The sequence below is a fragment of the Parasteatoda tepidariorum genome, chromosome 1, assembly GCF_043381705.1.
Source record: "Parasteatoda tepidariorum isolate YZ-2023 chromosome 1, CAS_Ptep_4.0, whole genome shotgun sequence".
Taxonomy (NCBI): Eukaryota; Metazoa; Arthropoda; class Arachnida; order Araneae; family Theridiidae; genus Parasteatoda; species Parasteatoda tepidariorum.
In genome coordinates this window covers 16,250,370-16,277,968 of record NC_092204.1, presented here as the reverse complement: position 1 = coordinate 16,277,968, position 27,599 = coordinate 16,250,370, and the positions used below count along the sequence as shown (strand labels likewise).

General features: G+C 31.3%; 1 protein-coding gene across 1 annotated transcript in view; it reads left to right on the top strand.

Annotated features, from left to right (window-relative positions):
- Positions 1 to 26,439, top strand: part of LOC107436578 (adhesion G protein-coupled receptor L3) — a 60,541-nt gene extending 34,102 nt beyond the window's left edge. The window contains exons 7-18 of the mRNA XM_043053991.2: positions 2,507 to 2,624; positions 3,479 to 3,680; positions 7,688 to 7,846; positions 9,381 to 9,596; positions 9,803 to 9,917; positions 10,701 to 10,854; positions 18,947 to 19,013; positions 20,595 to 20,661; positions 22,378 to 22,457; positions 22,536 to 22,662; positions 23,882 to 23,956; positions 24,737 to 26,439. Coding sequence (XP_042909925.1) covers positions 2,507 to 2,624; positions 3,479 to 3,680; positions 7,688 to 7,846; positions 9,381 to 9,596; positions 9,803 to 9,917; positions 10,701 to 10,854; positions 18,947 to 19,013; positions 20,595 to 20,661; positions 22,378 to 22,457; positions 22,536 to 22,662; positions 23,882 to 23,956; positions 24,737 to 25,042 — 1,686 coding nt within the window. The 3' untranslated portion in view covers positions 25,043 to 26,439. The remainder of the gene's footprint in view (positions 1 to 2,506; positions 2,625 to 3,478; positions 3,681 to 7,687; positions 7,847 to 9,380; positions 9,597 to 9,802; positions 9,918 to 10,700; positions 10,855 to 18,946; positions 19,014 to 20,594; positions 20,662 to 22,377; positions 22,458 to 22,535; positions 22,663 to 23,881; positions 23,957 to 24,736) is intronic.
- Positions 26,440 to 27,599: the final 1,160 nt, after the last annotated feature.

The following is a 27,599-nucleotide window of genomic DNA, read 5'->3' as shown; positions in this document are numbered from 1 at the left end:
AAACCGACTCTATCTGGCAAATAGGGCTGAGATAGTCTATGGGCTGAGAAGATTTATTAAATCTAGGTTTCTTTCGAGAAAAACAAAGTTCTTAATCTACAAAACTCTTGTCAGGCAAGTCTTGGCATAAGCTTCTGAAGCTTGGACAATGACAAAACTGGAGGAAAATTGTATCACAATATTTGAGAGAAAGATTTTGCGGAGTATACTTAGTATACTTGGTGTAAATGAAAACAATAACTGGAGAAGGAGATTTAACTTTGATCTGTACAAGATTAATAAACAACCCGATATAATTAACTACATAAAAATAAATAGAATGAATTGGATGGCCAACGTGATTCGAATGAGTGATGACAAAGCAATAAAAAAGATGCTGCCTTTTAAACCCATAGGGACAGGAAAACAGGGAAGTCCGCGGTTGAGAGGGGCTTACTCGGTGGAGTCTGATTTTCTTATTAATGAAAAGAAATGGAGATCAAAGATAAATCTGAAGTCATTATGGAGAAATCTTCAAAGAAAGGCATTGGCCCACATTGGGCTGTCTGGCCAACTATGATGATATTTTTTTTTCATTGACAAATTTTGATGATTGAAAGAAACAGTTGAAAGTCCAAGTATCAAATGTGTTACATAAACAGGGGATTTTAAGCATTACGGGAACTTGTGGAGCGAAATTTAGTGTTTGCTTAATTCTCTTTATTGTAGTTTTGTGATAAGCTTATTAAAGATTCAAAAACATTTTTAGGGAAAGAGCTGTAATTTTCAAAACAACTTTCATCTGAAAATGTTAAAATGAAAACAATAAAAACACTGTATGCTGGAATCCACTCATTATCTTATTTTACTCGAATTATAGCACTTAAACAAATGAATTTGGGAAAATCGTATACAATCAAATTTAGACTAATGACTAAAAAAATTATTGAGAAATTTATAACCCATGTCATTTTAGACATAAAATTAATAATGTCATAAGTATGTAAAATAATATTATTTAGACTGAGCACTTGAATATATAGTAATAATAATAATAATATAAATAGATGCATCTGGTATAAAAATCAAACATTTTTTAGCGTGCATCATAATTAAAATAAAGACACATAATTTTTTCAAGATAATAAATCGCAATATTAATTTGTTTCTGCATGGAAAACACTGAATATTCAATATTAGCATTAACATAATTTAGTCAAGCAAATATTAAATTTGTTAAACTTTACATTCATTAAACTTCGAGCTTAATTCTAAACAAGTCAAATTAAGAAGGTTACATTGACTAACTTTAACAGATAAAAAAAAATTGTTTCTTTTTTATTCGTGAAAAAATCACTAGGCTACGAAAACAATATTGATTTTATTTTTTTCTCAGAAGGTGATAGAAAGTATTAAATTTTCTGAAATAATCCTTACAAACTGTTTGTTAGCATAATTACTGTATACTACAAATCCGTATCATTCTTACATCTTTCTTACTGAACTAATAATCTTTAATTTTCAAATCTAGAAATTTTCATCAACTATTATATTTCAAAAGGTACCATTGAAATGTAACAAAATGTGGGCTTAATGTAACGTATTTTTAAATACGTTACATTAAGCCCACATTTTCATTAAGTTACATTAGGGCATAATTCATTATACGTATGTTTGTTCGGGTGACTCCAGTGCGTTAATAATCACGTGACTCTCAGCTTTAGATAAAAACGTTAGGAAACTTTTTTTTGGCTAAAAAATAATTTAATAATTAGCACTCTTAGAAAAGTAATAACATGTTTTCGATGGATTATAAGTGATACTGAATGCATTGTGATTTTTTTTTCTAAAAAAATGATTTTAATTGTTCATTAGTTCTAAATCCAAATAAAGCAACTAATTTATTATACGGAAATGGTTTTTTCAACTACTACAATTTGAAGTGAAAGGAGCTTATAAGCACTTTGAATTAATTTCCGTTACTTAAGTTTTATCAGTTGCAGTTTAATTATGAAGATACTTTTTAATTTAAATTAATATTTATTTAATCGTTTTTTACGGAGCAATACTAAAATTTCCATGTCCTATAAACTGAATCTTCAAGCAAATTTATATGTGTAAATATGCACTGTTGTAATTTGCATTTATGTATCGCAAACGGCCTGCTACTGTTTAACATTCAGGGTACAATGTTTTTGTTCTATCATATTTCTTGGCACTTATGAATGCTTGGCAAACCAAATATTTTGATCTTTATTACCGAATCAGACGGTGGCTAAATCTTTAATTTCTATTCTGTCTTAATCTGTCAAGATTTATCTATCACATGGTAATCAATTAAGCCTGGTATACTCTACATTAAGCATGGTATACTCTAAAACTGTCTATCATATATCACATTTTGAAATAGTTCAACAGAAATAAAATTTGTAGAGGAATTTTGTGTAGAAAAGGAGATAATTAATTATATTTGCTTTTGTAAGTTACAATCAAAATATTTTCAGTTACTCAACTATATTTTCAACAGAAACAGAAACCAATAATGGGAACTGACTTGTTATCCTCAGTGGATGGATTTGGAATTTTATTGGCTGATACTATGGCGGACGATATTGTGGAGAAAAGTGTTATTGGAAAGAACATGGGTAAGTTATAATCATTTGAATTTAACGCTAAAGGAGGCTAATTTTAAAAGGACAGTTCTTTCCTCAAGAATGGAAAGAAAAAAACATGCTTGCTGGAAAGTTTCTGTATTGTGATTTATTTTGCAAAGACAATATATTTCTGTTAATATTATCTATATTATATTTTGATGGTGAACAGAAAATTTTTTTTAAGCTGAAGTAGTAGATAACAGAAAGAACTTTCCACCTCGTATAATCAAATATATATTATTACTTTGTTTCGTATAAAATTTTTCTTTTACGTGTAGATCACTTACAGTGGCTAGGCATTAATGTGTTTAACGATTACTTATAAACCTTTAATGTTTATGTTGGCGCTACTCGCTGTTTTGGCTACGTTTTTTATTTTTTCTTTAATTTGGCTAAAGAAGAGCTCACTTGTTGTTCTTGTTCTGTTGTAGTCGAAAGTCTTGAAGAATGGCTTCATTGATCGTTTTATTAATAAACATTGTTAAATAGTCATAGTTTGTCAATCCCTAAATCTACGTTTAAACAGTCCGCTTATCGACCCCCTCAACACTTCATTTTCTACAAAGAACTTCAAATAAAAACCGTTTAATATGCTCCGTGATATTCACCCTTTATAATTTATAATTTTGAAACTACTATCAAAAATGAACTAGCATAAGTATGCACATTAGAAGGTTGCAAATTACGATTTAAACCAGCAAAACACAAAAAAGACTTAGCAATCTGCTGAATCAGTTCAAAGAAAAGTGTGATTAAAAACATAAAAACCTGCTCTAGTGTAAGATGAGAGAAGAGTTGATTATCAAAACAAAAGCCCCTTAAATATAGCCTTACTTCTTTTTCAGCTTTGCAAGTTCTTCGGACTAAATATGGTGAATCAATGGAACTTCCGCAATGGACAGTGACCAGTCACTACAGCAAGAAAAGCAGCATAGTTTTAGATGAAGGTTATGACAAACATCTGAATCCTGCATTGGGGAACATCGCTGTCGTATTTACTTTGTATTCGAATTTAAGCGGCATTCTTCAGCCTCAGGTATCTCAAAAGTATGTGTTGATATTCAATTTCACTGCAAACATTTTTTTCAACAGCTAATTACCCGATCTAGTTAAAAGAGAAAAATACTACTAGTTAACTATATTCCCACAAACTTCTAATATTTTTCGTTGTCTTCTTTCTTAGTGGTAGTGAAGTTAATAATCTTAATATTTTAACAAATTAGACTTTTAAAAAAAATGTGCACCACTAGATATAAATATTTTAAACAGATGTATTAAAGGTCAGCTCAAATGGCTATTTGCTTAAGTTCTGATTAAAATTTAACAATTATTTTTCTATTTATTTTAAACTCATCTGCTTTGGTTCCATACTACTGGAAAAAATATTTCTCGAAAACCTCAACTATTACACTTGGCATCTCTCAAACTTATAAGATGTGACAGATAAAACTAAACATTGAGTTCTCAACTATTAGGAAAATCAGAAGCAATGTCCCACAGGGTTCTATGCTTGGACCTATACTTTTTCTTGTCAATTGTGCAGACTTTCCCTTTGTCAACAATGATCGTTATTTCCTAACTGTCTCCTACGCTGACGGTACGGAACTAATCAGCAAATCTATGTGCACAAAGGAAGCTATATCAACAAGGGTATCCCATTCATCGAGAAGTGGTGTACCGAGTTTAAGACTGACATTAATGCTAGAAAATCGGCTCTATTGGTCATAACAGTAAAAGAAAGGACAAAAACAATAGTCTTTTTAATGAGATCATACCAAGAGTAATCAAAGCCAATTATTTGATTATGGCTATCAACAACAAATCCAATGGACCGATGACATCAATAGCATCACGTAGAAAGCGAATGGAGTGTTCGGTGCCCTCCACCATGACTTTATATATATNACATTTTTTTCAACAGCTAATTACCCGATCTAGTTAAAAGAGAAAAATACTACTAGTTAACTATATACCCACAAACTTCTAATATTTTTCGTTGTCTTCTTTCTTAGTGGTAGCGAAGTTAATAATCTTAATACTTTTATAAATTAGACTTTTAAAAAAATGTGCAAAATATTAAAGGTCAGCTCAATTGGCTATTTGCTTAAGTTCTGATTAAAGTTTAATAATTATTTTTCTATTTATTTTAAACTCATCTACTTTGGTTCCATACTACTGGAAAAAATAGTTCACGAAAACCTCAACAATTACACTTGGAATCTTTCAAATTTATAAGATGTGCCTGATAAAACTAGCCAGTGAGTTCTCAACTATAAGGAAAATCAGAACAAGTGTCCCACAAGGTTCTATTCTTGGAGATATACTTTTTCTTGTCTATTGTGCAGACTTCCCCTTTGTCAACAATAATCGTTATTTCCTTACTGTCTCTTACGCTGACGATACAGAACTAATCAGCAAATCTGTCTGCCCAAATAAAGCTATATCAACAGAGTTATCGCAGACATCGAGAAGTGGTGTACCGAGTTTAAGATTGACATTAATACTAGCAAATCGGCCCTATTGGTCATAATAGTAAATAATAGTATTGAGATCATACCAAGAGTAATCAAACTTAATTATTTGATTGTGGCTATCAACAACAAATCCAATGGACCGATGACATCAATAGCATCACGTAGCAAGCGAATAGAGTGTTCGGCGCCCTCCATCAAGACTTCATGAACTATAATTCGCACCTAGAGATGAAAACTAAGGTTAGGTGATACAATGTGTCAGCCCGATTATTACCTATGCTCAGTAAAAGTAAACTCTCTAGAACTAAGTTCGTAGAAAAATTTTTGGATCGCTTAGATTTGTTCGAAATACCACACTAAGAAGAGTTCTCAAGGTTCCTGCCATCAACGAGCATATTGCTTGTCTGAAGGGTTAAATTCCTAAGTGTAAGAATTAAATGCACCACTGCGAACTACTTAGACGTCTTTAACTTCGAGATCATCGAAGGAAGGGACAAATATAGCTCGTTAACTGCATTCTTTCTCTGAGATGGGGTCCTTTCCCATCAATTTAAAAGCTGTATAAAGTTGTCCACAATTATTTTTATTTTATAGTAAATCTTCTTCATTTTTCACCACTTCATATATCCCTATTAGCTATTGTGCAAGATTTCTATCCTTCCCCCTTTTCTTTAACTTTTTTACGTTTTTCAATTCAGATAAATGAGTAAATGCCTTCTGAAGGCAGTATGCATAAGACAAAATTGATGAAGAGACGTTTTAAAAGCGTTCATTATAAGAATTATCAAAATCAATCGCGTAATTTTCATTTTAAAAATAAAATACAACTTATGTGTTTAATATGGTACCATAACTCAGTGTTACTTTTTTTTTTAAGTTCTGTAATCACAACATAAATAAAGAAAACTAAAGAAAACTGGAAGTTCCTACATATGTGGACCATTGCGTCTGTTGCTACTTTTATACGGAAATCACAGTTATTTTTGGTCTGCGCTTGTATAAACGAAGGGCTTAGGGACTACATAGTGATAAACTACACGTTATACTACCCTACCATTGTGAAAAATTGTTGCATTGTATTGTTTTCAAATCAGTTCTTAACAAGTGTCTGGAAATTTCAGAATGATTTTCATAGAATATGATTTTGCATACATCCAAATCATTGTATTGATTTCATGAAAATGCTCACCTGGACAATTTAAAACTGTCAATTATCTTTAATATTGCCTCAAGTCTTTTAAATGTTCCCTTTCATTCTTTATATTCTTACTATTCACTTTCCCTCACATTCTATTTTTATTTTTCATATTCCTGAACTACACGGCACCGAGTTAATTTCACCTTCTTAGCATCAATCCTTCGAAATAATAGAAGGTGTTAATTATGTACAGCTAAGTTATTTAACAGTTTTTTAAAGGTTGAAAATTTGAACCCTTTTCCTAGGTGATATCTTTATCTCGGTTAGATGGCTTGATCACTACATTGATTGAAGCACATTAGCATTTGATTTGAGCCAGTTCAAACTCAACAGTTGTGTTTTAGAGGAACGAGGATATTTCTTTACAACTAACATTTAAAAATTTACAGACGAGAATATAAAGCAAACCATCATTACGTCATCTTTATGGGCAGAAGAAAATTCAACATGACGTCATGTGCTTAATTAATNAACTATATATTGCACTTCATTCCCCCGACTTTGTTCCTTCTGCTTTATTTGATCATCCACGCTGTGCAATGTATGTACGGAAGTTGTACAGTGGTGTTAAATTAATAATGTATACAATTTTGAAAAAGTAAATGATCTTCTTAAATATAATGTAACACAAATGTAAGAAATATGCATAACTGATTACTTCTCGTTCCCGTGATGTTGACGACCTGGAGTGTTCAGTAGTAACGAACCAATAAGAATAAAACTAATTCATTTCTTTTGCCCGGAAAAAATTTTATTTCTCATTTTGCACACCTGATGGCAGTACCGGGATATTTTTAAGGTAATTGTAGATAGTTAGTTTATTTTAAATTAGTTGCAGCACTAACCTCGTGGGAAGGCGAGGCAGTCTGCCACAAAAACCTCTTCTTTCTCTTAAATTTTTTTGTTTAATTTTGCTACTTAATTTTAATTTTCACTCAGAAAATGTTACTGAACCCCAACTTTCACCATTCATTTGCGCTTAGGCGATTTATTATTTATATTCCCACTCAGATGAATTAGTTAGAGCACCTGGTAAGATAACCACCACATATGAGTAATGAGTAGTTGCAGCACTAATCAAATGCGTAATACAAATACAGAAGCCAAAAAAATAGGCACTTTTATGACCACTTTCTTGAAAATTAACCGATCGTTAAGGGGTTAATCATTTACTGACTTAGAATTTTTTTNTCCTTCTGCTTTATTTGATCATCCACGCTGTGCAATGTATGTATGCAATGTACGGAAGTTGCAGAGTGGTAAATTAATATGATGTATACAATTTTAAAAAAGTAAATGTAATGTAACATAAATGTAAGAAATACGCATAACTGATAACTTTTTTTTATCATTTACTGACTTAGAATTTTTTTAACCTTTAGAAAGGGCATGATACCAACTAGTTTAAACTCTGCTGTCGTGAGCGCTACGGTCACCCAATCAAGAAAGAGCGTAGGAATCAGTAGTACAGTCAAGATACTCGTCGAACACCTGACTTCAGACCCAAACGACACTGCCTGCGTGTACTGGAGCATAGAAAAGTGAGTCAAGCATTCTTGCCTTCCTTGACTTTCGGTAAGATGAGCTTTATAAAACTATGTAGTGGTACAGAACAGCGTTTCCTGAAAAGTGTTCCAATGACCTTCTAATAAAAGAAGGTCGATCCTTTCGGATTCCATATCTGAAAAAAATTCGGAATTGCTAGTATAGTGACAATAGCTACATTGCCACTGTCAATTGATGGTTGTTTGTGCGTCCCCTACTAAGTAAATCCAGTTATAAATAGGGTGATACTTAAAATTTTACTCACAGTTTAAAAAATTCATCTTTTTACAAGAAGAATATTAGGAAACATTGTAATTGTATGGAAGCTCCCAGCCATTACAATAAAAGTAATATTGATATTGTCACTTGGGGACTATTTGAGCGGGTTCTTATAGAGACCATGTGTTTCAGAGTTCTTGCTATTAGTCCCGATGACCGATTCGTTAAAATCATATATTTAATTCATTCAAAAACATTGTTATTTGAATCACGCTCATTTCCATAAGATTTATCACACCTAGAAAGAGTTGTCAAAATGAAACGGAATTTTACTTACGTAAGTACAACGTTGATACAAGTTAGTGATTAAAAAATGTACGCAAACTAATTATTTATTGCAAAAATACAAATGAATGGAGGTTTTAAAGCCCTGTTTGGTTACTTCAACCCCAAACGTAGGATGCGATACGGTCCGGTATTGAGGCATACAAGTCACTTATGATGTCATGCAGCATCTCGCTCCAGAGTAGTTCTAAAAATTCCGCTAAATCAACTAAACTGGGAAGTTGTCTATTTTGCAGTCGCGAGTGGTCCCAGATAGGTTCATTTGGTGACAAATATGGAGATCAAACTGGCCAAGAAACAGTGGTAATGTGGCACTCTCCCTGCCAGCATTTCTGTTGCACCCTTGCTGTGTGGCTGTGTGAAAAATAGGTCATTACAGATCTGCCTTGAGTGACAATTCATGTGGCTGCAGGATGTCACGAACGTACAGCTGGACTCTCATGACACCCCGTGGATTAATGTTAAGGAGTGATCATGTATCATATACCCGTACTGTCACACCAGTTGTAGAAGCGGTGTGCTGCTTTACAGTGAAGGCGGGATTGAGGCGTTCACAAGGGGGGCCTCCGCACTCCTACACGATGGTCATCACAACCTAAATTCTATCTGGATTCATCACAATAAAGGACTTAGTTCCATTCGTTTGTAGTCCTATCCTGTCTAGAGCGACACATCTCTAAATAGAGTTGACGGTGGGCGTCATGTTCTGATAACGTCACGTTTCAAGCGTTTTCCTTCTTTTTTTCGGTTTAGGAATCAATGGTCTAGAGGGTGAGGTTGGGGTCAAGTATCATTGAATACAACTTTTGGAAATATTTCCGAATTTCGTTTTTAAATTATTTTATTGGGTTCGTACTTCTCAAAATCCAGACTTTTTAGACACCCGGTAAATGGTTACATTTACCGCTTGTAGATGTAACCATTTATGTCTGTAAAAAAATACATAAATTTTGTCTAATTTTTCAGAAATCAGTGGTCTACGTGGGGATGTCGAGCGGAAGGAAACAATGCCAGCTATACTTTGTGCGTCTGCGATCACCTGACTAATTTCGCTGTTCTCATGGATTTTAAAGGCGTTCTTGATGACGTTGATCAGCTCGCATTCAACTGGATCACTATTATTGGTTGTTCTTTATCCATCATCTGCCTCTCCTTTTGCGTGGTAGTCTTTTCTTGCTACAGGTAACATGAATAAATATCACTTTTGCTGCCCTATATTAACAATTTGTTGAAAGATTAAATTTAACATTCTTCTTGGAGATAATGATCTCCACGATGAAGTTTTTAAAACTCTTTATTTTGACTATCCTTTCCCCTTTTATTAAAGCTTTTTTTCAGTCTTCCTTTTTTTATTTTGTTTTCTAATTTTGTGTATTTTGATATTTTAGCTACCATAGTAAGCATTCATGGGGTCTTAGATACGTTATACATCGAAACTTGTGCCTTACTTTGCTCATAGCTAATCTTGTCTTAATTCTAGGAATAGACAAAACAGATGATGAGGTTAGTAGAACTTATATTTTTCATTTATGGGCTAATTTTTATTACTTTTATTACCTTCTTTCACTTTTATCGCCGACTTTTACTTGGGACTTATATATATGTCTTTATTTAGCCCGAAACTTGGAAAGATTAATCATAAAAAGAAAATAAATAAAAATCGGAGAAGAAATTGGACGTACAACTTGGGATGCATCGCAGAATAGATGTCAGCCAAAAACATATTCCCTCCACAAAGAAATTTTAAGATTTAAAACGATAAAACAACCCCTTAAAATAGTTGCCCTTTTATTCCTAATATATAGATTTCTAAGACATCAAAATTTACAAAAAATTTTATGAGTACAAACAACGCATGGTTGGAAGTAACTTCCAAACAAAATAAATAAAAACTGAAAGCACTTTTTTTTTTAAACTGTGGATTATCTTATTATTGAAGCTCCATTCTCATAATTAGCACAGAGGTCACTGCCTTAAAATAAATGGAACCTAGCCTAATGGTTGGAAATACTTGTTACAAACTCACAACATTTAATAAGTAGCTTATTATTAGAATAAAAGAAGAGTAACTTCATATGACAACATTGTCTTTGAAGAACAGCCTAATAAGAGATTGCCATAACAGAGTAAAGAACAACCTAATAACAGGCTGACCTAATAGAATAAAGAAGAAAATAATAACAGGCTGACTTAACAGAATAAAGAACAGCATAAACGACTTTTTAAATTACACTCATTGATAATTTCTACTACTATAACTTCTTATGCTTTTTATTCTCTGTTTAGAACTTGTGTGCTGTTGTAGCTGGTATGCTTCACTATTTCTTCCTATCTGCATTCAGCTGGATGTTACTGGAAGGTGTCCATATCTACATGCTTCTCGTCGTAGTTTTCGCATCGCGGCGCTCCCACTGGGAAAAATACTACCTTTTCGGCTATGGTGAGTTCAAAATATAAATTATTAATTACCGTCGAACCTTCTAAATTAGTGCAAAATCAAATCGTTTTCTAACTGAATTCCATATTTATCGTTTGCGTGCAATGAAAATTTGTCTTATTTACTTGTTTTTAACATTTATTCGTCCAATGAAAATAATTTTTTTAGGGAATAAAATGCTGTTCTTATGATTTTTGTGAGTTTGTAATTGTCATTCATGACTGTCAGATTAAGTTTAGTCCATCTCCAGCCTCCACACTTAATGCGAATTATGAAAATGGCCCAAAATGTGAGTAATAAAAAGAGACAGTTTTTTGAAATTAAAAAAAAATATTTGTCGACATGATACATAAAAACTTGAATACCACTGAATTGTTTGGGTAAACAATTCAGTGGTATTCAAGTTTTTATGTACTAAAACTTGAAACCACTGAATTGTTTGGGTAAAAATATGATAAAATTAAGAATTTGTCTTTACATTTGTGATTTTCACCTAGGTCAAAAAAAAAATATTGCATGATTAGCTAACAGCTTTTATTTAAATTTTTAAGATGTTTGATCAATTAAAAATCTCATAATTCTTAGCAGAAATATAGCGTGTATAGTAATTTGCTTCAATACTCAATACTAGCCTTTTTGAAAGAATTATTTCTTGGCTAATACGAGCCTTTTTTGAAAGAATTATTTCTTGGCTAAGTTGAAACTTGCCTGCATAATCAGCAGCTGGGAACAATGATCTATAAAATAATCACGGAGAAGAGACCTCTAGTCCAGCAGTTCCAAATTTTTTTCGACGGTGGAACTCTAAATAATGAACTTTCTATCGACGGTATCCGGATTTTATAAAGAAAGTTTATTAACACTATGTATAGGGGACGAGTTATTTTAACCCATTTCGAATTTCATAAGGAAAATTACAAAATCCGTTTGCATTTTTATTTTATCTCTTGTAATGACTTTTATTCATTGATCGAGGTAAATATATATTGAAGTCTATTTTCCTCAAAAGCGTTGAGGCTCTTTGTAGTATACCTATCTCTACGGATGTGCGTCAATTTGCCGTGATCGTAATTTAGACAAAATTTTGAGTAAACATGCAAACATCACAACAATAATAAATAGGAATGTACCGACAATACTTCGATCCGTTATCCGATATCGTTATCTGTAATGAAACAAGCGATAAACAACTGTTGCCGATAAACATTAATAGAAAGAACAGACGCAGAATGTCAATTGATGTCAGATTTTGAAGGTTTCAGTTACTTAGTTCGAGTATTGAAAAATAAAATACTAGAATATTTCATAAATATATATCTCATATTTTTTCTTATAGTATATAATTACATTGCTTTCTAAGTGCAGAGATGCCAATTGCTCCGGACACGCTAAAATGATTAGAAAAACGGTAAATAACAAAGTAAATTTTGCTAATGCTGTTATATGTATTCGTTCATGCGTCAAATTGACACGCGTTCGTAAACCTGGTATTAAGGTAAGAGGGAACTTTATAACCTTTAGAAGATAATATTTAATAAAAGGAAGGAATATTTTTCATCGTTTGATTATTAATAAACTTAAATTAATTTTTATGTCTGGCAGTTAAATTTGCAGTCCTTGTGCTATATCTAGTCTAGTTTTGAATTTGTTTTTGGTGTGTATACATAAGCTAAAGACGAATAGAATAAGCCGAATTATGGTTAATTTCAAAATGAAGACTTAACGGCTATAAACGTTGAAAATGATTATTTGGAAAACATACTTCTTTATTAAACAATTTTAATTTTTTATTTTGATTTGAGAAGAGTAATAGGAAATAGCAATGCTTGCTCTTTTCATAATTTGTTCAATATAATGATGTAAGAAATATTATATTTTCGTCTGAAAATATATTTCGTTGAGCTGGTAAAGATTAAATAAGTTCTGAATTGCAGATTGTTTCGAAATATAATGAAAGGTTTATAACTCATCACTGGTAACATGCAGTACCATCTCAAGGAACCCCGTTCACTCATACGCGGAACACAAGAGTTCCGCGGAACACCATTTAGGAACCGCTGTTTTTGTCTTTTAAAAATAAACTAATCATTAACTTACTAATCAGAAAATTACTAATCAGAAAAGTTAAGAAGAAAAAATTAAATGTAACGCCTATTTCTTTTAAGGAAAGTGACGCTTATTTTTTTTTCCCCAATAAAAGAAGCATTTATTTCTCTTGCCGAAGTAACGCCTACTTATTTCCCCTTTTGGATTATGTGCTACGCGAGCTTAACCATCCAAAATAAAACTTTATGCGAAACATATATGATTTCATTTTTCTAAAATGTAACAAAAATTTTGAAGATATAATTTGTTAAAATTTTAAATACTCGAATAATATTTTTTTATAAATTTCGACTGTAAGGACACGATAGAATATTGCGCGTTTATTGAATCCATGGTTTTTAGACTGCGCAAAGATAATTGCTTTTGTTTGCAATCAAATTCTAAAATCCATTCTGAAAAAAAAAAACAATTACTGTGGTTGTAGGCTGTTAAAATCTCATCAATATTTAAAAACTACTGACATAGAAGTATAATTAATAGTTTACATGCTTAATAGTGCGAAAAAGATTACAAGTATATTTTATTGAGCCGGGATTGCCTCCTTGGTAGGCACTGAGCCAATGTCCCAGATATCGTGGGTTCGAGCGGAGACTCCCCGTGTAGTAAATGGTGACTGATGTGAGTTAGAACAGTCTAGTCACTAAGTCCTGCAAGTTCCTATAACAAATCAAACCTCTGGGGGTACTGATCCAGGAGTTTCCTTATCTTCTGGATTGGTTCAAAATTACAAGGAGTTGAACATTAGTAGTAGTATGACTAAAATTGGGTCTGCTGTTCAACGATGGACATATATATATATATAAAGTATATTTTAGGCGAAATACATTTCGAGATACATTTGAAAAGAATTTGATTTTAAAATAAATAAATTGTCCTATTTGTTACTACCACTAATTAATAAAAGAAAAAGTTTAAATGTTTTTTTTAAAAGCTATATTAGATGGCGCCACGCGTCCAGTGTGTAATGAAATGCTCTGCGATCCCTAAAGTCACTTAGGTTATGATCGTGTGAGTGAGCAAGTTACTAAGAATGCCCAGGATTAGGTCTGCTTCTGCTGTTCAACGACGGATATATATATCATACCTGCCAACTTTCATTTTTTCCGAGAATGGATTTTCAGTCAGAGTGGTTGTTAAACGAAAAACAATCTAACTCAAAAATATATTTAGATTCTGTTAAAATTCGCTTGCTCAAGGATTATTATGCTTTTATTGTAATTATTTATATGTAGTTGTGGTCAAACTCATTTATAATTATCATTCAGAAAGTTAATTGGAATAACCTGAGTATTGCTACCTCTTTAAATATGAAAATAAAATCTTCCGGAAGAGTTGGCAGGTATGATATATATATATATAAAGTATATTTTATGCGAAATAACCTGTAATCTAGTTTGAGAAACATTTGAAAAGAATTTGATTCGAAAATAAATAAAATGTCCGATTTATTAATACCACTAATTAATAAAAGAAAAAGTTTAAATATTTTTTTAAAACGCGTTGGAGTTAAGTTGGGCGCCAATGTCAATGTGCATAATGTAGTGCTCTGCGGTTCCTAAATTTAGGTTATGATCGTGTGAGCTAGTTATTTAGAAAGACAGTTCGCCCGTTCCCAGATGGTGTTCCGCGGAACCCAAGAGTTTCGTGAAAGGGATTCCACAGGAGAAAGGACTTATTTTTAGCTCACACTTAAAGGATTTTTTTTAAGTCTGTATTTGTAATTGAATGTAATAATATTTTGATCTTGTTTATGAAATAAAAGTAAATTGTTAATGAAAAATAGAGTTTTTTTTAGAATTATTATTTCTCTAATGACAATATCTTCATTAAATTCTAAGAAGTGGGCTGCATTTGTATTTCTAAAAATAATTAAATTCGCTAATAAAATATGTTTCCTTGGTAGCCATTTTCAACGTTCTTTAAGATGTCATTTCAACAAAAATCATTTTACAGCCAAATAAAACCTAAGTTAAGACTTCTGATATATCATGAACATATGAACAAAACTATGAAAAATTCCGTAACTCTGATAAAATAGTTTCAAAATAAGGTCGTCTTTCATAGGTTTGTACGGTTAAAATTGCTTTTATATAGTTTATTTTGCATTGTTTTTTAATACTTTATTTAAAAAGTCAAGATTTCATCTAAAAAATTTTATTATTCAAGGTTTCGTAGCCGAAAAATTTTGGGAGCCTCTGTATAAATGATACCAAGATAATGTATAATTGATGTATAAATTATACACTCTAATTAAAATGAATAACTCTTTCATTTAGGCCAGAGGAGGGGAAGGTGAATTTTTCATGTCATGACAGACCACATTTAAACTATTCAGTCACACAGGTGACCGCATAAATTGGTATACCAATAAATACGAATTGTGTCAAAAAATTATAATATTATCATTTTTTTGCATTATGCAGACATAATGGGGGGAAAATTGTCATTTATGAAAATAAGGAATACAATATTAAATATTTTTGTATATTATTATTTGTATATTAGCTAATAATATTTTTGTATATTATTTACTTCAATGTTTCTGATTAAAAACCAAAAATATTTAAATATTGTTTTACATGAAAATAAAAAAAAAGTAGAAGTAATTTTCAATAAATTCTTGCCAATATTCACCTTCTTAATTGAAATATTTAGGTTCTTCATGAGTCAAATAGTGCTCATTTGCCTTCTCTTTTTCCGAAGAAGTTGAAACCGTATTGCGCAATAAGCACACAATTTTATCTTTCACAGAAGTAAAGAAATAGTCGAATTTCCACTCTACATTAAATTATCTGTTTACTTTAATTAATATTCTTTAATTAATATTCTTCGTTTACATTTTTATTTTATTTTATAACCGCTCTTTTAACAATTAACCCAATTTTGGGTTTACGACTACTAATGTTCAACTCCGTAGCCTTGTAATTTTGAATCCAATCCAGAAGACAAGGGAACTCCTGTATCAAGTATATAGGGAAATTTGCTTTTATGGACGACTTTTTGATGAAACTAACCCGCATTTGCTTTATATGGAGAAGAAAACCACGAAAAATTCCCACGGTTAACCTGATGGTAAAGGGACTATAATTCATGATCCGTCTACCACTGGGGATATTTTACATCAGCACTGTGGTCGATGCAAACCGGATGCGGAATTCGTATCAACCAAACATCCTTGCGATTCGAACCCGGTTCACCTTATCGGAAGGCGAACGCTCTATCCTCTCAGCCACACATGTAATAGACTCTCGATATCACCAAGTTGAAGGGATGCTAAAAAAAAATTTGGGGATAGCGAGTTTTCGAGAGAGCAAGTTCAGAACAAAATATGTTCTAAAAGGTAGAAAAATATATTCTAAAATATTACTCTAAAAAGTAGAGTCATGAAACCTAAAAGTAACTGCTATTAAACTTGTATATAATAATAGTCCATAAGTCTAAATACAACAATGATACTTTTATTTTTAAAAGTAAGTCAAAAATAACTATGTATTAAATAGAAAAGAATTGGTTCACAACAAACTTTCTTTGTGATTTTTCCAAAAAAATTCAATTTCTATTTTGAAAAAATTTGGCATAACTAGATTTTGAGAAGAAACTCTTCGATTCAAATTAACGTTATGTGGTTATACAATGGCAGGGGAAAAGACTTTTTCGATATAACATGGTTTTCGAGATATCGAAGTTCGATTTATCGAAAGTGTACTGCACTTACCAAAAATACAATTAAAGTGTGCATTGGTAAAATATCAGAAACAGTAAAAAAATAACTAGATTTTTACAATGACCGATAGCAAAGAAGTTAGAGGCACGCACAGATAACTATAAATCACCAACACCTCAACATACAAGAGCATGTTGAAGGATGCAGGGCAGAGAGAGGAAAGTATGCACTGCCTGTCTCTCAGATCCAGCACCGTCACGGTTCCGATAGCAACAGCTTATTGTATTTCCATTGGGTTGAGTCATGGCCATAAGTAAGAACAAAACAGAAGAATTTTTATTGTTGGACGTTGGCAAACTGAAAAATGTGCCAGAATGGCAATAATTTCAGACTAAGAAAGAATGTGGGAACTATAGAAACAAATTCAGAAAATCTAATGAACTGTTTAGCAGTTAAACGTTTTTCTCTAAGCCCGTACTGTTTATCGAATAGTTGCAAATTTGCTATCCTTTCCATCTTTTAATCTGAAATTCTTCACAAATATTTAAAATGGTTACAAAATTTATATTAAGATAATTACATGAAAATTGTTTTGACCAACATGACTTTTAAATTTTAAGAACATCTAATAAGTACGGATATTTTAAATACTAATTAAATAGAAAGAAAAAGAAAACTTTGATGACATGGTGGTTATTTCAGGATTACTATTAACTTTAAACAACAGAACTTCCGTGCTGCTAGTTCTGTTTCTTTTTCTCAATATTTTATTAGCAAACTGCTGATACTAGAAATTTTTTTAGTTTAAACTGTTGTTCGCGTTAATAGAAAGGTCTTAGCCTACAATTTAACCTAAAATTTGATTATGAATATTCTAAATGAATGCTATCTTATAATCACCATCTTATACAACTTTTAATCGACTAAGATAGTAAAGGGAAATTACCCTTATAAAAAATTAAGGTGTTTTTGAGGTTGATTGGTGTAAAAATTACACCTAAGGTTTTGCACCAAAAATAACCTCATTAATAAAGCACAATTTCCACCTCATTTACACCACACGAAATCAACCTCATATATAGCTCAGAAATAATTTTAGTTTAGATCGAGTGGAATTATTCAAATTATTTAGTGAAATTATTACTCAACTATACTTATTTGCTTGAAGTGTAGAAAAATAGTTCATATACCTCAAAAACAACCTTCCTATGCTGGGTTGCTCTTAAGTAGATTTCCATTAACCTCAAAACAACCTCAAGTGTGAATAAAACATCTTCATGCACCTTGATTATAGACCTTGGGAGGTTGGTCTTTTAAGGTTGTTTTTGAATTCAACTTCGAATAAGTCCAAAATCCAGCTTAACACCACAAAAATATCTTAAAATTCTTTAAGGTTAAAGGTTCATTTTCTATTCCCCCAAGAGGAGGAAAAAAAGGAAGAAAAAACAATCTATATTATATAAAACGCTAATACGTATGTATGTATCAATAAAACCGATGATATTTCTTTTCTCGCGCTGGCAACAGTTTTCATTTTTATTTGATTGGATTCGGCGAGCAGGAACACGTAGTGAGCAACCAGATAACAATAACCAGAGTGAGCATTATCAGGTTGTTCAATTCAGATTCATGCACTAAAAACATGACAATATTTAATTTAAACTCAATTAGGAATTAATTAATTAATTGAAGTGAGAATGCTTTAAAAGGCCGCTGTTGAATTGATATTTTTCTCCTGGGAGCTACCTTAACGTCTAAAAAATGTTTAAGTGTTTGTATTGAATGCATTGAATTTTTTTATATTTCGCGTTTATTTATGCATTGAATTTTCACGCTTTAAAATGCAGAATATTAGTGAAGCAATATTTGATAATTTATTTTGCTAATATGTTTCTTATTTAGCTAATGTTTTGATTTTTTCACCATGTACAATCTAAATAGCTAATATACTTTTTTAAAAGCCAATAAGAACATTGGTAGAATTCTTCTACATAAGTACAAATACTATGTCTTTGATGATAAAATACTATGTCTTTGATGATAATATATTATGTCTTTGTGCTACAACATTGTGTTCATTGGCGAGCGAGCGCAGCGAGCCATGGTTCACGGCGTGAACCACATAAGATTGCACAGCAATTCTCGGGGATTGGCGAGCGTTAGCGAGCAGGGGGCGGAGCCTCCTAGTGAATTTTAATGGAGTAAATCAATCAAAAAATATTTGAAAAATTGGTAAATAAATAAAATAAATGTGAATGTAGTACAATTCAATTTTATTTGTTTATTCTATTTTCTTTTATTTTATTTATTTATTTATTTGCGCAGGTTTTCCATTGATTGTTGTCGCCATCACTGCTATAGCAAGGCCAACGTATTATGGTACTGATGAAGCGTAAGTAATTTTAATATTTAATTCTCTTTTTCATTTGATCTCTTTTATGCATTGAATATATTTTCTTAAATCTTATTTTATTTTGCTTAATTTACAAAATATACTCAGGGATGCCAACTGCTTCAATTTCTGCAAAAGTTTTAATAAATTGGTAGTGAATTAAATAGTAAAACTTGTAGAATATGGATAATTACACCCAATCTTCGATTAAGTATCACCACGAGTCAACTGCAGTTCACGATGTATACAAGATCTCGGCATCAGCCACCGAAATGTGGCACTTACCGATTCATCGGATTTCAAGATAAACCGATTCATCGGATTTAAAGAAAATAAGTTGGTAAAAGGGGAAAATAGAATAGGTGGGAGGAGACACTAAGGGGTCTGATTAATCCTGGAGGTCCAAATTATCGCCACCACCTGAATGGTAAACATTAAGAAGCATCCAATTGGAATGATCAGGTGCAATGCGCAAAAAAATAAACTGTCCACCCTGAATAACTTTCGATTAAATGATCGGATCTTCACATTCTAGGACTCAATCTTAATGGTTCGAGGGAGTGACCTAAAATATGCTAATTAATTAGAGCAGACGCTATTTTAAGTTACGAAATCAGACACAAAAACGCACTATCTCAGACACGAAATCAGATCAGACATGAAATCAGACACAAAAACGCTATAAACATACTTTTCTTTCGACGGATTCGGATTTCTGACCCACCAAAATATAGTGGGTATCCAAAATATGGGAAATATAGTCCCAATAGCTTAGGTAAGAGAGCGGTCCAAACGTTGGACCCCTTAATGTTAATAAGTGATTTGTAATAAGCGACGTGAAATATGTAAAAGAAATCTTCGTAAAAGAAAGCAAGTCCAAAAATTGTCCTCCAGTATTGATATTTCAAAACATACTCGGCATGTAGCTTTTCGAAAATATAAAAACTCAACTTTAGGAACGATTCAAGATAGATTCTTTTTTGTTAAGATGAACATGAAATTGCCCTTTTAACTTTAGCCCAATTTGAAATTAAAATTTGCTGCTTTTCATTTGGTCATTTACTCTTGCGTTAACTCAGGTTCTTACATAGCATGGAAATTTTAACAGCTACTTATTTAGACTTAATTTTTTTGAACTGTATTTTTTTTTTTCTTGTTGTCAGGATGTTGAAACTATAAAATACATTACATTTTATTGTAATTTGTATTTAAGTCAAAGAGAAAATTTATTTAAAAAAAATTCATTCACTCAGGCATTTCTTGTCTCTTTTGTTTTTTAAATGCACTTAAAACGTAAATATTTTACCCAATTTCGCTTACTGCTAAGACTTTTAATTTTGTTCTGCTTCTTTTTAATTTACATTTGCACTTTGCTGACTTACAACTGTAAACCTCGTGTTATACTTAGTTGGAGCATGAGGAGTTGTGTATTAAGTTTCTTCTTTTTTCAACAACAAAAAAAAAAAAATTAATGTGAGAAGTTATGTATTAATTTTTTTTTTTTTAAAAACTTACTACACAACTCTACACAACTCAATATTATTAAACGAAAATTTAATACACAAGTCTTGTTTCTCTTAGATGCTGGCTTTCTACGGAAAAGGGAACAATCTTTGCGTTTATGGGACCTGTGGCCTGTATACTGATAGTAAGAAAGCTCTTCTATTTTAATTATTATATTTATGCTTATCTGCTTTCCACTTATTAAGTTACATCAGATCTACTTTCAAATCTGAATTTAACACTTATACTTTCAAGTTATTAGAAAGTACAATTTTTTTTAAATGAGAAGTAATTTCGTTTTCTGTATTTCAAAATTCCATTAACGCAGGAAGATTTATTTGACGAAAATTTGAACTTATTTTTGATTAATAGTATTACACATTGTCATTTCACGCTATGCTTAACTATTTCAGGCCCGTAAAAAAACATTCCTACCCAAAATATTCAATTCCCTTTCTTATCAAGATTTTTGAAAACTAAAAAATATCTACCCACTTTTAAGCAGGATGCAATATCAGCAAATAGAATAATTTTTGAACTTTAAATTACCTACTTAAAAATTTTGCCTGATTAATTGGCAAATTGTTTTGTGAGTATTAAAACATATTAATTTAAAGATTAAAATCATGAGGTGATTGTCAACGTGTGGTACAAGCTCTTAAAATTTTACGAACCATGATAGATTTAAAAATGTTTTTATTCCCGAAGGATCACGTGCATATGGTACAAGGTACAACATATAACTTTTATTTTTGTTGACAGGAAAGAAAAATCTCATAAAGCGTTTACAGAATTTTTGTCTTTAAGTGAAGAAAAATTAAGAAATCAATTCTCTTTAAGACTATATCTTAAGAAACAGTAATCAGATTATTATAAATTTTTATTGACATTATTATCAAAAGATTTTATATATCGCTGGTTCAAAACTAAAATTACACATCTGTCGTTTCAATTTTGAACCAGCGATATGATATGTATGCTTATAAACTTTCAGAAGGTTGAGAAAGTTTTTTGAATGTTTATAAAAAAAAGTAGCAATCAGATTATTATCAATTTTTATTACCAGTTTATCAAACGATAGTAAGATATGATATGATGCTTCTGAACTTTTAAAAGCTTGACAAAGTTTTTTATGTTCTTATAATGCTGAGTATTTGAGCGAGTGAAGAGGGAACTAGAAACTCGAATATCTAGAAAATATGTCGAAAATTGAGAAGTAAACTAAAAAATTGGTCATTTTTAATAATGTAACTATGAAATTTTCCACAAGATGTCCTACAATTACTCATAACTTTTATCAATTAAAATATTTTACCACTTTACCCCAGGAAAATTTTGCGGTGAGGACCCGAAAGTCTCACAAATGATAATTCGAAAAGTTTAAAAGATACATTTATTCTCCCATTCATTGCGGCTAATTTCGTTTGTTTTTAGAGGGTGGTTGTGTCAGGAAAAACAACAACAAAAAAACGGATGCGACCTCACTGGGAGACAAGTTTTTTAAAAACAATTTACGGCGAAAAATCCTCCAAATGTTTCCCTTCATGATATAACCGTTTATTTCTTAGATTTTTTTTTTAAATCTAGACCTGCATCAGAAGTTTCACAGAATTAACATAATATTTTTTCGTTCCCCCAAATCAACCTCATAGCTTTAAAATTATCGAGAAGAATTAAAATCGGGAAGGTGTTTCCAAAATGGCGGTATTACGGGAGTGATGAGGGAAAACTGGTGGTATTTGGATTTTAGATGGTCATTTTGTTTACGTATTAGCAAAAATAATATCAAAACTTCATTTCTTTATTTTTTTGCCTTACCGTGTAGTTATTTATTCTCAAAGTGATGTTCTTTTTTTTACAGCTTAATGTAGCGGCTTTGATATTAGCTCAGTATAAAGCAAGCAATATATCAGTTAAAAATGATAACGTTGCATTAGTCAAGTATGTATAACTTTGACTATATTTGAATTGTGTTTTCATTGATATATTAAATAAAATTACTGAGAATTTTATTTACAGACGGTGGTTACGGATAACATTTATTCTGTTTCCTGTGCTTGGAATCACGTGGTTACTTGGTTTCATGTATGTCGAAAGGAGGTTCATCGTTATTGGATATCTTTTTGCAATTTTTAATTCGTTACAGGTAAATAAAATCCCCTAATAGCTTTCGAGTAGATTTTTTTTCGTTGAATTAAATAAACAAATCAATGAAAAATAAAGATGGCCAGCAATGGAGCAAATGCACTGGGGGAGATAGTTAATGGTTCAAAACTCAAAAACGAAAAGCATCGAAAATCTTTCTAAAAACAAAGACGTTATCGTATTTTCTTATTTAAGATGGTTCGATGGCCTAAACTTAAATAAGTCAATTAATTAATGCGTATAATAGTTAAATGACGACATGAGACACTTTTTTGTTGACAAATTTAGATTCTTTACCCTCAAAATATGGGAGTTAGTCAATTTGAGAGTCAGTGGTCTGGGAACTGTCCTGAAATTTATTGCTTATCATACATTAAGGAACAACGACTCTCTCAAAAATAAGCCAATTCCAATGAAATTTGAATATGTTGTCAATAAAGGGTAAAACTGCAATATGTAAATAAGTCACGATGTAATAGAATGACGTCATCAGCAATAAGAATAAAATTATATGTTTGATCAAGAGCTTGCAAATTTCATTGAGTTTCTGTAATCAGATATTCGAGTTGGCCATTTTATAACATTAGCTCCAAGCATCATTTGTCCGAAGATTGAGATCTATTGGACGACTAGCAGAGATGCGGACAGCGGATAAATATTTTTGAGTGGTAATGTACGATTCTTGATTTAATAAGTTATTTATAGGGTTTTTACTCATCACTACTTCTAATTAATTCAAAGACCTTCAAAGGTAATACTAGACTATATGCCAAGCCCTGTCATTATTTTATCGCCTTGAGTCACGTCAGATGCGATGAATCAGTGGGAGNCGAGCATATTTGGGATGCTTAAGGAAGATGTGTATCTGCTCTCAATCCTCCTCCTAATACCCTGATTATTATTGTCAGATCCTGCTGGTTTCCCAATAACATAATTAGTCCCTCATATTTAGTCGAAAAACGTAGTTCATAAAAAATTTATTTATTTTTATTATTTATAATATAGCCTGCAAAGTAATTTTTAAACGCTGTTTTGTAAATTTAGTTATTTTTATTCAAATAAATAATAAAATAGTTTGTTGGCAAATTATACTTAATTAAAACTCATTAATGCTTTTTATTTGTTTCTTTTAACTAATTATTTTTCCCCTCTCGTTATGAGGTAGTTTCTGCTAAATTATATTTATTCAATAAAAACCATCTATCATTTCTTTCTTTCAGGGTTTCGGAATTTTTGTGTGTCATTGCTTGTTGGATAAAAAAGCAAGAAATATGGTTTTAGCATCTTTTAAAAAGGTAACAGTTTGTGTATTTTTTGAAAAACTGAAATGTAGTTTTTTTATTTAACCTAACTAGACATTTAAGTTAAAAAAGTGATATTTTTCCTTCAAAAGAATACCTTGAAAAATTTTGTCCTGACAATCCCCTAACATGTATAAAATCTAATCTCTAATGAATATCTCAAATATGTTGGTTTAACAATAAATCCTATCAATACTAAGCAATATTGTAATTTTTTGTTAGTAAACTATTTTTAATTTAAATACAATTATTTCTAAACTATGCTATCAATTGCAATGATAATATTGTCAGCAAACATCGTTTCATAATCATTTAACCATTTTACAATGATAACTAAATATCTTTATCCCAAAATGTTGTATAACAAGTTAATATCGTAGATTTGTTTTAAAAATATTATAAGAATTTTACTTTAAATTTCCATCCCTTAATTTAAAACAATCATCGAAATCAAAACGTAAGATTAAATAAGAAAAAAAATGGTTGATAAATAAATATCGCTAGAAAATGCCATTAAGTTAAAGATGGAGGAATTTAGTTATAAGTAAATACCGTTATAACTTTATTTAATTTTAGCTAATGATAACCAAAATTTAAAATCCTTCCATATAAAATGCAACGACAACAATGAGACACGGTTTTAGATCAATCCTTTTATATTATAAACAGATGTTGCTTTACATCTCTATATAAAATTATATCTCCATATATCTCTATCTTCTTATAATATTAATGTCTTATCTAATATTAATCTATTATCTTATCTATTTCCAGAAAAGTGCGTCTGTGAATACAGGTAGCTCTGGAACTCAAAAGAAGAACATTACCAAAGACACCATTAAAGACGAATTGGATTCTGCGCAAAATGGCGCAGCCATCAATACCGGAGATATGAACAAGTCTTCCTTATTATCCTTTAAAAAAAGCAAGAAAGCATGGGTAAAGTGGCACAAACCATGGACATTTTGCTTTGATATGCCTGTAGCTGATAGCGACAACAATAGCACTTACAAAACTACAGAAACGCCTACTAGGCCTGTTATATTACAATGGAACAATTTGGGAGACAAGCCCTGCTAGACTAAATGTGTATTAACCCTTTGCATTCGAATTACTTTTAACAAATTATTAAATGGCTGTGGCCGCTTTAGGTGTTAAGGTTTACGATATAACTGTTTCACTATGGCTATAGCATCTGCTAGTCAATAAGCAAAAAATTGAAAAATTAAGACTGTTTTTATCTGCCTGGCAACCTCTTATCCTTTTTCTGATATTGGCTAGGAAGAATATTGCTCCAACCTTGTTCCAAATCTCAACAATCTAAAACCGGTAAAATTTGGAAGCGTCTTGGCCCTTTTCACCATAGGGAAGCACTCATAACTCGATAAGTTACAGAACAACATACCATCCGAAATTTGAATTTTGACCCAAACGTAATTATCAGTAGTAACGAGCTAAAACCTAAAAATTTTAAAACAAATTGATTTTTTACACAACTTTTATAAAGAATTCAAAGCATGACTGGCCATTTTATAGCCATTTTATTTGGTTGTTCCGATGTCTTCAGGATAGTGGGGTCTTTTCCTCTCGATCTTTTGATACTTAGTCTCGTAGTAGCTTTTATCATGAATTAACAGAAGAAATTAAGAGAAAATAATGGCTTACTATACATGACTATTACCCTACTTGACTGTAAAATATGCATGTTTCTTTCATTATATGTTGGATAGTATTCTTTTAAATCAAATTTTTTAAAACTTTTAATACATCAACTTTGCTACCACTAGAAAAAATATCTACGAAATTCCATTGTATGTTGGAGGGAACGGAACAAGTTGTAACTCTTTCCTGAGATTGAATACCAACAAAGTTGAAGTAAATTTTTCATAAAAAAAAATAAAACAGCTAAGTGACCTCACTAATCACTAGACGTCCATTTAAATACACTTAAAAGTTCGCCATTTTTAACTGGGCAGTGGACAATTGTGGCTATCAGTATCAGCAGCTAGGATAACTTCATGGAATATTAGTTAAATTTCTGAAAAAATATATTCCAAAACTTGAAGCTTTACCATTTCGACTTAATATTTATAAACTTCCAGAATTTTCTTAGTATTCCCAAGAATGTGGTAAGCTTATTGTACCGTGTTCAACTAACCAGCAGGCCTAACTCACTAATCTTGTTGAGAGAAATCGGTGAGTGACTCATGAGACGTTAGTGAAGACAGGATAGCAGAATCGTTATTTGAACGCGAAGAGTTCATGGATTTGTCATGTTTAGAGATGAAAGTATTAGAATTTAAACTACATAATTTTTATAACTTTCATCTCCTGTTCAAACGAGATTATGGGATTCTTAAGTTTGGGGAATTCTGGACTGCTCTTTTGTATAGAAAATGTTTCGTTATATGTATAGAGATAATAAAACTTGAATATGTCTGAAGAAATGTTATAAATAAAGACCATTGTTATAAATAGAGACAGTTGCTGTTACTTTCAATCGATACAAAATTTATAAACATTGTTATAAAAATGAAAATGTGTTCGAAAATAATGTCTTGTTTGGTAATTATTTGATATTAGGTCCTGAAAATTCTTTATGCAAACGAACACACCCAATTACACAAGGATGCAAAAAATGACTTCCAAAAGTGGTTGGGCCTTTAATTTAGCCTTAAATGTATATATCAGATATACACATAAGCATGCATACATATGCTCTTCTACGTCATCATTTGTCTCCTTAAGCTAGAACATTATGAATGAGTTAAAGGATAAACTGCATATAACTTTCTCTTATAAAAGAACCGTTTGCATTACTGTAAAATGAAGCGTGTTTTTCTGCGGACAAAACTTTTCAGTTCATTTAATACATTATTCTTTTAACTGATACCGTCATCCTCACTTAATTGCTTATCGGATAATCGAACAAACCTCTTATACAATTAAAATTGATTGGAAACAAATCATTTTATATGAAACTAATGTTCAATTTCAACATTTAAATGGATATCTATAGTTTCCAGTCCTCAGTGGCGGATCCAGCAGGGGGGGGTCATAGGGGTCATGCCCCCCCCCAAATTAAAAAAAAAATAAAAATAATTTTTTTAATAGTTTATAAAATAAATAAAATACTTTAAAAATTATTTAAGGGGGCATATACACCTAGGTTGGTCGGGAAATTTTTTTTCTATCTAATTATGCTCTTCACTGTTTCAAGAATCATAATCCAAAAGATTAAAATGAAATTCGTCATAGTTTCATTGTAAACGTTAATAATGTTGAAGCGTGCCGAGCGCTCCAAGTGCGCTTCAACAGGTTTAACCAAAGATTGTATAAAGGTGAACCCATTATCACAGTAATGGGTTTCAAATCGTTTAAGAACTGGCAATCTTAAAATTTTGTTGGTATTTTTTTGAACAAAAAAGTATTATCGAACTACATAGGAATATGAAATTGCAGGTAAAAAGAGTTTATTTTAGTTTTAAGTCAAGTATTTTTTAAATATTTCCAAGCAGCTACCTTATTTTCACTTGCTTCTTCCACATTTTTTTTTAAATCCAGTATAATCGGCACTATGGTTACGTCGTAGACAGTAGTTGTTAGAACTACATTGTTATTATTATTTCTGTAGTTT